Source organism: Cupressus sempervirens, chromosome 6, assembly GCF_028749045.1.
Source record: "Cupressus sempervirens isolate cs-2001-9-10 chromosome 6, ASM2874904v1, whole genome shotgun sequence".
In the NCBI taxonomy this organism is placed as follows: Eukaryota; Viridiplantae; Streptophyta; class Pinopsida; order Cupressales; family Cupressaceae; genus Cupressus; species Cupressus sempervirens.
This window is the reverse complement of record NC_143123.1, coordinates 701,833,315-701,845,344: the sequence shown is the minus strand read 5'-3', so window position 1 is coordinate 701,845,344 and position 12,030 is coordinate 701,833,315. Positions and strand designations below refer to the sequence as shown.

General features: G+C 36.6%; 1 protein-coding gene across 7 annotated transcripts in view; it reads right to left on the bottom strand.

The window, feature by feature from the left end:
• Positions 1-12,030, bottom strand: part of LOC149554205 (DEAD/DEAH box RNA helicase family protein) — a 315,874-nt gene that overhangs the window by 147,350 nt on the left and 156,494 nt on the right. For all 7 annotated transcript variants that reach the window (XM_089789445.1, XM_089789449.1, XM_089789446.1 and 4 more), the window contains 2 exons: positions 6,766-6,855; positions 5,744-5,977 (listed from right to left, as the gene is read on the bottom strand). In XM_089789445.1, the coding sequence (XP_089645571.1) occupies positions 5,744-5,977; positions 6,766-6,855 (324 nt within the window). The remainder of the gene's footprint in view (positions 1-5,743; positions 5,978-6,765; positions 6,856-12,030) is intronic.

Sequence of the window (12,030 nt, the reverse complement as noted above, 5' to 3'; positions counted from 1 at the left end):
CCTGGTTATAACCCTGCCATTGTTGAGGCCATCCATCAACCTTAACATTGACATAGCAATGTTTGATGACCATCTTGTTGTTGTAAGTGTAAGTTTTAGCAGGTACATTATACACATCCACTCAATGGAAGTTATAAAAGATTTCTTAAGCCCCACTCTATTACTTTGTATTACTGCTACAAAAATGTTTATTTTCAACAAGAAAAATAATGCTCTTTCAAGTCAGCCAAGATAATGGGATAAATAGAAATTAAATTAATAATTTTTTTGGACCCAATCAGCCCAGGTCAGCCTCCTCTATAAAAGTGCCCCTTCAGCCCCTTGAATCTCCCCCATAAGCGGAATAAAGAAATTTTGTTTTCGCACCAAACTGGGCTAATTCAGCTCTGCAGTTAGGCAGCAAATTTCATCAATATTGAGCAACGACTTCCTCATAAAAGGCAGCAAATTGTTTACATGACAGCAGGTAACCACCAAAGTGAGATAGACACGGTCAAAAGGGCAGCAATTCTGAGCTGAAAAGAGCCGATTTTCATCTAAAGTTTTGAGTGTAGAGGGTGAATCATTAGATCTGGGGTATGCATGATAAGCTGGCCATTTTTCCAGACTTTAGCATGATCACATTTTGGAATTCGCAGGAGGGTATAGGTAAATTTTGTTTTAAACTCAAGATAATCCATCTTAATAGCACTTCTTCCATGTTTTGATATAGATCCAACTTCATTTTGTGAAGACATTCAGGTTTCTTTCATCATTTCATGAACTCAATGGATTTTTCTATCTTCATTTTATAAGGTCATCATTGGGCAAAGAGGAGATTAGAGAGCGAAGAGGAGATTAGAGAACGGAGAGATAGGGGCAAGTCAAGCTCAAAAATTCAAGCACGAGGATGCTCAAGGACTCCAATTAGAAGGAAGATTCAAATCAAGGTATCAAAGTACAGATTTAAGGCAAAATCAGGATAGAGTTCAAGAAAAAAAAGAACAAGGACAGAAAAATCAGAATTTAAAACTGGAAGAAATTATCACCAACTTAAATTTCCTCAAGAAATCAAAGTTTTTTTTTAAGGGATCCAACTGCATGAAGGCTTCATGACTTCAGGAAATTCAAGTTTCAAGTTTGCAAGTACAAACAGGTTCAAAGTCATGGCAATGAGAAAATTTCCAAAAACAAAGATGAAGATTTGAGAAGATGAAGCAATTTGGGAATATGCCATCATAATTGAAGACTTGATAATTTTTAGTATCAAGAGATATTTTCTCATTACCAAAGTATTCATCAAGTCTACAAGTGAGATGCTAAAGTGACACCTAGTTGTCTTCTACCAATCAGAAAATTTCAGCTACACATGTACAAGTACATTTAATCATGTTATGCCAAGTGTACAATTTTCTCATTGGCTCTAAAAAGCATTGTAAGTCTCTTACCAGCCCATGGTGCCTTCATGTAATTGGATGATAGGGTAGCAACCCTAATTAGGGTTTGTAGCATAGTAAAATAGGGATGTGCCCCCCCCACCCCTTTTGCCCAACACACCACCAGGGACTTGGGGACTTTGTTCCCCCATCCGCAACGATGCCACCAAATTCGGCCACCTCCGTCGAAGATGGAGGGACATCTTGGTGTTAACTATATGCTAATTTGACTATATATGTTCAATGTTTGATGTTCCAATTCAATGCAATGTTCAAGTATTTACTATTTTACATCTTTATATCGTGTATTGCAGAACATCTTTTCATAACTAGCATTTTATGTACCACATGTATAGTATATACAACCCCCCTGGTCCCCAACACTATCATTCCTCTACCCTCCCCAAATTAAGGGCCCTATATCCCCCTGATCTAGATCGCGGCGAGTCACGTGAGTCACGCGAGTCAGAGAGCCGTGCTGACCTCGCCGAGTCACAATGACTCGTGACCAGCGAACGGCGAGTCACGAGGAGTGACTCGCATGACCCGGCCTCCTTGACTCGGCCACAACAGGCTTGAAACTGGGCCTTTACAATATAATTTTTTACATGTTTTTTTTTTACATTTCAGAGACAAAGGGTATAAAGAAAGGAAGAGGAATTGCTATAGTCGATTCACAAAGCAAGTCTACACGAAAGAGGAAGTGGAAGAGCAAAAAAAAAAAAAAAACGACGACAAATTGAAATAGTTCGGAATGAGTAATGCATGATGCCAAAGGGAAGGGTAGACATAAGCAGTTGCCAAAAAGAGTGTGGAATCGGAAGAAAATGACAGAAATAGTGTGTTCCATGCAATTGCCCCCTGGACCCCCAGTCGTTGCGGATATCAATCGTGGGAGGCTGACCAGTTGAGAAGAATTGGAGTTGCTGCAGGCATGGAGTGTCTGTGTACCAGAGGCACTGAGAGTAGGTGTTGCTCGTGAGGCTGTCTTGGTGGATGCGTAGAGAGCTTGGGAGGAGCTAATCATCCAGTTGGAGGCAGTGCAACGACACTTGGCTCAAGGTACCGAGGAGTTGGAAACAGAGAAAGCAGCACAGGTGGCTATCAAGGTCAGCTAAGGAGATAGTATTGTGTTAGCAGAGGCTACAGATGCAACGTGATTTGGAGACCAATTTGGTGCAGGCATGGGATGAATGTGAAAGTGATGCAATAGAAACAGATCTATCTTGTTGTAGTTAGTCAATTAATATATTTTGTTGTTAATTTGTCTCAGATATTGTGTAATTGTCGTCCGGAGACGACCTTTCTTTTGTGGGGGGATGATGTTGTCGGTAAAATGTATAGTGTAGCCGACGGGTAGATTAGTATCTGAACAGGCACATGACGCTTGAGTCACCCCTTTGGAAAGGTATATGTACATGTCCGAGGTGGACTTTGGAATCATCAGTGAGAATCGATAGATCATTGTAGTCATTGGAATCGGATTGTAATCTGCAAGTGCATACATGAATAAAGTACCTGTTCTGAATTGAATCGTGTTATACATGTGTTAACTTCTTACCCTATGCGGTAAACAACTCATATAACCCTAAAAGGGCTCCCATAATAGTCTATAGTGATGTGTTGGATTTCATAATGCATAAATGATAATACATATACATTTTGATGGTTTGCATGGATTTATCTTAGTTTGACTTTAATTACTAGTAATATAGTATTTACTTTTAGCAATTTACCTTTGTAAGTTTGTAACTTTGTAGTATTGTACATATGTAATCGATGTTTGACTTTTAAGTTTTAAGTTTTTAACTTTAAGTATGTGGCATGTGCATTATGATCAAATTATCTTCTATTTAATGATGTTATTGTGTCTTTACGCTTTATTCAATAATGGGTGCATGGAATATTCTTTAAATCCTAAAAAATCTCAAAATTTTGAGATTTTTTTCACTTTGCCGAGTCACCGCTGAGCCGGGTCACGAGCCAGAGCCGGGTCACGAGTCAAGTTACCCTTGCCGAGTCCGAGCCGAGTCCGAGTCTCGTTACACTGGTTTCTAGGGATCAATATTGGTCCTTGACCTGGAGGTGATCCTAGCCCTTTATTGTAATTGAACAACTATAAAAGGTCAAGGCCTTCACATTTGTAAAGGGTTAGATTCAAGTGATTAGGAGATAAGAGAAGTTAGTTGGCTACTAGTACAGTAGAGTGGGAGACTTGATTAAATTGTTGTTATAATGCTATCAAAATAATTGATGTTCCAGTGTTGATCTTCATGGTGGATTACTTAACGTCGCTTTGAAGTATTGCATGGCTTCCTCAATTCCTCACTTGGATAAGATTTTTTTTCATGTTAAGTAGAAGTAGAAGTACATTGGATGGAAGATATTGTTGAATGGTGATCAAAGGTGAAACTAGTGTCCATGCCTTTAATTACTCGTTGATTGTAAGAAAAGGTGTAAGCTGCATATGGGCTGGAAACAAAAATGTTTGACTTCTATTGGTGATGTCCATTTAGATTGTGCCTCCACAGGATAGTTGGATGAGCACTAACAATGTGTTCATTGTTCTCGCATCCTTAGAAGCTAGCACCCTCCTAAGCCTAGTTGATTTGGCAAAACAATGATTGGTTAGAAATCAAGTTGGTATTCATTGAATGAATAGCATAAATCCCATTGTGATAAAGGGCATGTCACATCATTAAAATTGAGTTAAAGTCCACAATAAGAAGGAACCTTGACATTGTCTCATTTGATCACACAATCCATATACATTGTTTAGCATATGAATATCCTTATTCAAGAGAGAGTTGGAAATTTGGTTTTTCATCAAAAAATACTAAGTATTCAATTATATATGTTGTAGCAAAACAAAACTCACATCAACAACATCCTCCATTGTTTGTAAACAATGAGATCTATGTTTTGAAAAGGCAGCCTAGGAGGAGGGTGGATTAGCAATACAATTAGATGACAATGAGGAGGATGAGGATGTTGAGGATGATGAAGAGTCACTGCTAGAGTCATCACCGTCTACACCTAGGATGGAGATCAAATTACTGCTACTTGTGCAGAGCGAGGAGGCACAACAACAATAGACTTCAACATTTATAGCACCTAGGCATGATCTCCAACAAAGTCCACGAAGCAACATTTAGTTGTATTTTGCTAGTAGAGTCTCTAATGGGTGCTCATGATCTGCCTAGGTCAAAGGTTGTAATTGTGAAAATCTTCGTCAAAACGTTCGTGCATTTTGTTCCAAAGATGGAGTAGTTTACAATTTGGCTGTTGAAACTAGTTATCCAATTGCTATAGAAATTTTTCTCTACCATCAACAATAGTGGAAGACACCATGAAGCAAGTCTTGATGAAATTGGAAAATGGAGATGGCGCTTCAGGCTCTAAGGAGCAAATTTATTCCTCCTTGCATCCTAAAGTCCACGTGCCCCACGTGTATTGTGCAAACATTGGGAAAGTAGTGCTGGGTCTTATGGTTAGCCATCATAAAGCCACTTGGAGATTTCAAATGATCACACAAAGAAAATGTTTTGTGGGCACTCACTCCACAAGGAGAAATGTCATGGAAATTCTCCACAACTTTAATTGGAAGAATTCAAGTAGTTGTGCGAGATGGCAATACATACATTGAAACTAGAGAAAATGATCCTTCATTAAACAACATTCACAATTACACACCATGTTATTTGTTATAGTTAGATGAAGAGAAAACCCACTAAGAAAACTACTAAAAGTATTAATGTTTTATTTCAGCTACATTTTAACATAAAATGTATAGACATGATAATCAAAACCAAGTGAATTTTAAACCATCATGATCTGATCAGAAAAAGAGGCAACATAGTGTCTAATAGTTGAAAATGTCCTAATAAGGAAGGTCAGTACAAATTTAGTTTATTTTATATGAAATATAGTCTAATTCCACCCAGAAGGTTAAATTTCTACCTTCTTAATTAAAACTCAGGAAACCATCCATAAAATGTTTAAGAAAAAGCAAAAGTAATGTATATCATAAAAGAGAATTTTCTGTTACTTTTTAGTAGCACATGTGGTTGCAAAACAAGAAATCGTAGGATGTTCATTTTCAACTCAATCTCAAAGATCAAAAAGGTATCTGCATTGTGTGAAACATTTTCTTAGAGCCAATTGAAGTTTAAAGGCTAAGCCATTTGCATATGTCATTTGGACTTAAAAGCTACAGTATCTGAACATTTAGCTCCTGAAAATACTCTAGTAAACTATACTAATTAGTCAAGTTTTAGCCCATGAAACCATGTTGATATCAAGGGCTCATATGCATTAGACAAATATACCTGTAGAAGACGATTCATCGGCACTGGCCTTCGTAGGTCCCAAATAATCTCTGAAGCAACCTTTAATTGAGAATTCGTAAGTGAAAAGGGAAGTGATCTCAAAACTTTCATAGTTAAATGTGACCATTTATCAATACCAAAGCTTCCAACTTCGAGGCCTATTGAATTCTCAGCCAAACCATTGTTTTTGGTGTATGTGTTTACAACTTCATTCCTCCAAAATTGCAATCCCAGCTGCATTCAATTAAAAAAAACAGTTTGCCTGTCTATAAGCTACTAATTTCTATTGAGATAAAGTAAGCAATAACAAATCCTTCAATTTCTATAGTCTACTATTAAAGTTTCCAACTTGGAACAAGAATTTTTTGTTTCTCAAAGGATAAGCACAAGACCTGAAAGGTTCTTCTCTTACAACAGATATTTATTAACAATAAAACTTCGAAAGTAAAACAAACTGAACTAAATCACTGAATGCTTTCTAAGTGGCCAAAAGGAAAGACAACTAGATCCACATGGAAAAAGAAAGTTAGCAAGTTACCATAAACATACATCCACAATACATAAAACTCAAATAAATAAGAGCTTTCAAAAACACCAAATTAGTTGGTAAGAGAAATTCTTCTTTCATACAAAGCTCAACACAGTTCTTTGCATAAACACACTTAATAAACCTTAAACAAACTCGCATGAAACTTCAATCAATATCCAGATGATAATCTGTTAGTATAAGCTACACTTCAACTAACCTTATACCCGAGGCACTTAGATTACAATAAGTAACCTTTTAGAGGTTTGAACTAGTAAATAGTTAACCCAAAATCTCAGAGTTTCAAGGCAACCCTGAAGAGATGCATAAAACTCAGAAAAAAAGATACTTTCCAATAAAACTAAAAATAACAAAGGAAAGCACCTTAAGGTAAACTCTTCTCATCTACCCAAAATAAATCATTTCTAGGCTCATGCAAATCCACTAAAAGAAACACAATAAAGATGCAATATCAACATTTATATAAACAACAAACCTGATGATAAAAGAAATCATCAAATATAAACCTCCTTCGGGCAGACACGGCTTCATTTTTATCCTTCGGGCAATGAATGCCAAAGTATGCCTGCACAAAGCAAAAGATCCATAGTTAAAATTGGAGCTGTTAATAGTGCACATGTAACAACCAAAAAAATTTGATATCATTAATACTCATATAAAATACCTTCATCAGGCAATATACAAGAATGACTAACATATCATTTTAATGACTCCAGAAGTTTCAGTAACGCATAGGATTGGTTGAATGGGTTCCAGAACCAAAAAAGGAATGCTTTCCTTGTCAAATTTTACAAGTTTCATAGAGGAAATTAATAAACAATATAAATATTTACAACCTTATTTAAGAAAATACAGGTGACCCTGTACATCCAAAGGTTTCAACAGTTTCCTCTTGGTAAACAAAGTAGCATTTGTTTGAGTAAATTAATATTTATCCTTACACTTAAGTTTACGTAGCCAGTTTATGTTTTAGATTTGGTAGTTTGTCGATTGGTTGCCTCCCGACTTTCACTCCTTGTCCTCATAACCAAGGCATTGTACATAACATTGATATCTCAATATCAGTTATCATTCTGATAATTTGGTTGTCTCTTGTGAAAGTTTATAAGTGCCCTAGGAGGCTAATCACTTCTACATGTACTAAAGCCATCATACAAAAAACCCCTTCCACATCTAAGAGCTTTTCATTGTTTCTATTTGTCATGGTTCTGAATTCTAGATCAATGATATAAGCGAAATTTCATTTGGCGCATCAGGATTCAAGTTCTCGGTTATCTTTCACTACATAGGTAGACCCCGGTTTGGGCAGCCCACACCATTTTTGACCTGTATACGTCGGTTAGTTATTCCAATGGGTTGGGTAATATTGCCAATGGCTGGCGAGTTATCCCTGATGCACTCTATTTTCTTGATCAATGTTAAAAGATATATCTTGGGGCGGTTTATAGCTCATGTAGGTAGTTTTCATGCTTTCTTCCTTTGGTCAAGGTATTTACATATTGTTAGGATGCCACATATTAATCTACCAGCAGGAGCTCTTATTTAAGGACGCTAGTTACTTGTATTTGGCAGGGCCATGTTTATCCTTGGACTAGCTCATTGCACAGCCATTTGGGTTATCACATTTTGTTGCAGAGGTCATTCTTATTACCAACAATTTCAATCATTTATCATGTTTGACTCTTTGCATACAACTCTTCCTGTATTTACAGAACTGCTTTGGTTAAAGCCATAGTTTTTACCTTCTCAACCCAATCTTCGCTATGGCAAATCTACAGAATCATATGGAAGCTGTACCTATCTGCATTGTGCATGTTTATGGTCTGTTACTGCTTTTTTAAGGCTGCATTGAACACCAATATATCACTTGGACCTGGTGCTTCATCAATCCTCTTCACCCTAATCAATGTTTAGATCAATTTTAATTTCTTCTATGCAACGTTTTTTGAGCTCTTTTACTGGCAAGTATATTTCATGCAAATGCTATAATAAATCTCACAAATATCGTCAATTAGGGTTTCATCTACGGTTGAAGAGCGGGTTGGTCTCATATAGTACATGTGCTGTTCAAAAATAATAATAAAACAGTGTCAAAAAAACTAATGAGAGTAAATGTTCACGTGATTAAAAGAAGCCTTCTCTTGCACATGGGGTCCCGTGTTGTCTTTGTAGGCTTTGGTCTCAGCACTCCTTTGTGTACAGCTTGCTAACTTGATGATCGTTTGTGGGTGATGCTTGCCAGCTTCGTGATTGTTTGTGGCGACACATTAAAGGGTCTACATTTTGAAGCAATCAAGTTTTTTTCTTTTTCAGATGTTTCTATCTCTGTGATGGCTTTATCTCTGAAAATTTTGAAGAATTATAGCTGTCAAAATGGGTTTTTCATTTCCTTTGGAGAGGAAGAACCATAGGCAGTAGAGAAGATTTATTATAACTCATCTATGTGAGCTCTAGCTATTTCCCTGTTTGTACACTGAGGCTCCCTTTCCTGACACGCCTTAGGAGCATAGTATTTGGGTTTCATATTTGGAGTACCCATGTACTCTTTGGACTCACATTCAATAGTTAATTGGATATCATGCTACTATGCTATCTCTTGATGCTCCTCTTTCAAATTATAATATGTCTACTCAGTCTTCAAAACAAATCATCCATGTTTGTGATCCTTTAAAGGTTGTGGTTGCTTAAGATGTTCTTCATTCTTCATAAAAGGTTATTGATCCCCCTTCACTTGAGACTTCCATCATCCCTAATCAGCAGGTTTATTATTGTCTTCCTAATTGAGATTCCTATTTGATCTCCTCAATGCTCCAACTGCGGTTCTCCTTAATGTTGCAACAGTAGAACAAGCTCTGTATCGCAAAGGAAGGTTTTAATGTGTGTATTGTACGACTCGCACAACCTGTGAAGGAAGCTAATACACACCTTGTCATAAAGTTCATATGACCTGCAAGTATATGGTCTATGAATATGTACATACAGCCTGTGTATCTGTGTCTTTTGCTAACCATACAGTGTGGACAACACTGCAACAACATTTTATCATTTTCCAACCATTCTCTTTTTTGTAAGGTGTACAGGCCTTGGTACCTCCTTTGCCTTCATTCCTATTACTGTTCGTTCTTTCACAATCCCTTCAGCATTATTCTTTTCCTTGTAAAATGAATTCTTCTTCTTTCCCTAAAGGGTCTTTTACTGGCTTCCCTTAGGTTTTTAATGTGGTAAGCAACTTTAATCATAAAAACTAAAGTCATCACTTTCTCACCCCTTTTATTCCTTTGACTTCTTTTTCATTTTTCTTGTTTCTTTTAATATTCCTTCCAGTCATTTAATTCTGACTTTTTCTCGTTTTATTTTTTCCACCCTTTTTCCTTTTATTCCTACCTTTCTAACTTTAATTCTTTTAATTTTGCTCAAAATGATTTTTTTCAAAGTCCTCGCACCTTTGACTTTACTTTTCTTTTGTGGTCTTTGACCTCCTTGTGTAGTTTTTGTGCATTTCCCTTGAAAAAATTTAGATGTATTTTCTTTATTTTCTTTGCCATTTTTTCTCACCTTACGATTTTCACCTTCTTTATGGATCCTCTTTCACTTTGCCTCCTCTTTGTGCCTCTTTCCTTGCCACATCAAACATTTAGCTCAGAGGCATACCAGGTTTGGTGTCTTGTAGCACTTATTTTTCACAACATGTCCCAAGGTATTCTAAGTCAAATATTTTGTCAACTAGAAGGGTGGATCCCACTACCTTATAACTTCCATCCACGTACCTGCGCCCATACTTGTGGCACCATACCACTATTGGGGTTCGCGCTAGGTTCGGTATCACTCGCCGTAATGCATTTCACTTCAGGTGGTACGGTGCTTTCTATCATTCCTTGGCACCTTGGTCACAGGGTTCGATTTTCTGCTTCAAGTTTGAAATTTGGCAAACCCATAAAACATGAAAGAAGTTCGCTAAAATTCAGCATAAAGTTTGTATGGCAGTAGTTTGATTGTCATTTTTCTCAAAACATATTTCACTACAACATTTTTTTAGATTTTTGGCAAAAAAACTTACAAATGAACCTTCGTTCGCTGAAAATGCATCAATTTCCAGAAGGCATCTAATGGTTGCATCTCAAATCTAAAATCGTTGTTGTTCGCCGTCTCTATTGGTTGTCTTTTTTCGGTGTTTGGTGGCTATTGGTATGTCATCTCACCTATTGTAGGTTATTTTCTGTCATCTCACCTATTGTAGGTCATTACTAGAGGCAATTTTCCATTTTATTATTAGGCTTTGATGGTTTACTTTTATATTATATGTATGTTTATCAAAAATATCAATAATAATAAGTATATTAATTAGATTCAAGTTTTTCTAAAATCTATTTCATATTTTTATTTATTATTATTAATTTAATATTTAGTTTTTATATTTTATTAAATTATATATGGAAAATTTAATTTCAAAAAAATTTCCCATTTTTTTGGACCTTGTCGAACTTCATCTGAAGTTCATAGTTGTCGAACTCGAACTTGATCATGATCTCGAACCTTGTGACTTAGCTTGGTGCACTTCTCAACTAGTTGATGTATATAATTGTCTCCTTTGAGAATAAGAAAGCTATCTGTTTTCACCACTATCTTTAGGCATGGTCCTACAATGGCACCATACTCCTCTATATCAATTTCTTCCTCCAAGTCTTCCTTGTTGACCCCATCCTAGGTTGGTTGCTCCTTTTGTTTCTCTCTGGCATCCTTATCAATGTTGTAAACAAAAAACCCTTCTCATCTCATTTTGTACAGTGTCTTCATCTCCAATACTTAATTATTGACGTAGAGAGTTACAAACCCAAATTGAGCATTTGTCAAGTGCTTGTGCACTCTCAGCACTCCAATGCCCTCAACATGCTTTCTTATCAGTCGCTCTTCCAAGGCCATCATGAGCTTTGCTCTATCCAGGTCCACTATGTAGGGTTCTGTAGTTATCATTGGATCTTCTTCAATCTCACTTTATCAGCGAATAGTCTAGTCACCTTTGGTTGTATAGCCCATGTTGATCTCTGCAATGTGTACCCTTATTTCCTAGTAGAGCTTTAGTTTGGACCCATTTATTGGTTCCTTAATAGGCTTGACCTTGAGAGCTGCAAGTTTTAAAGCCTCATTATCTCCCAAATCTCTCACTTTATAGGGTCCAAGCCAATGAATTTTGAACTTACCAGAGTTGAATCATTGTGACAATTATATTTTAAAACTAATTGGCTTAATTGAAAGTTCATCCATCCATGGTGTTTGTCACATAACTTTCTCCACCACTGGGCCACATCTGTAATGTCCCCTTTTTAGCATTCATAGCATGATGTTATCGTTAGCCTATTTCCCCACAGTCCCGTAGGCTAACCAGGACATTACAGGGACTTAGAGGCCATTTGGCCTAGATAGTTTCAGTTGCAGGTCTTTCTGAGGGGTTTTGAGGCAACTTTAAGCATATTTACTATTTACAGTAAGTCATCTTGGACATGGTCGGACGTCTAGTGGCAACGGTATGTCGATGATAATTGTTTAAAATCGACAAGGAGACATGTTTATCATTGATAAGATTTGTTATGCATTGATAAAACTATTTTATAAAGTTAAATTTAAATATTTAACTTTATTAATGCATAGACTATAGTTTGTGGGACATATTTAAATTAAAAGAGCCCCCTTTATTTTATAACACATTGGAGACATAAGTTACATAAAGGGAGTTATGTTTTAT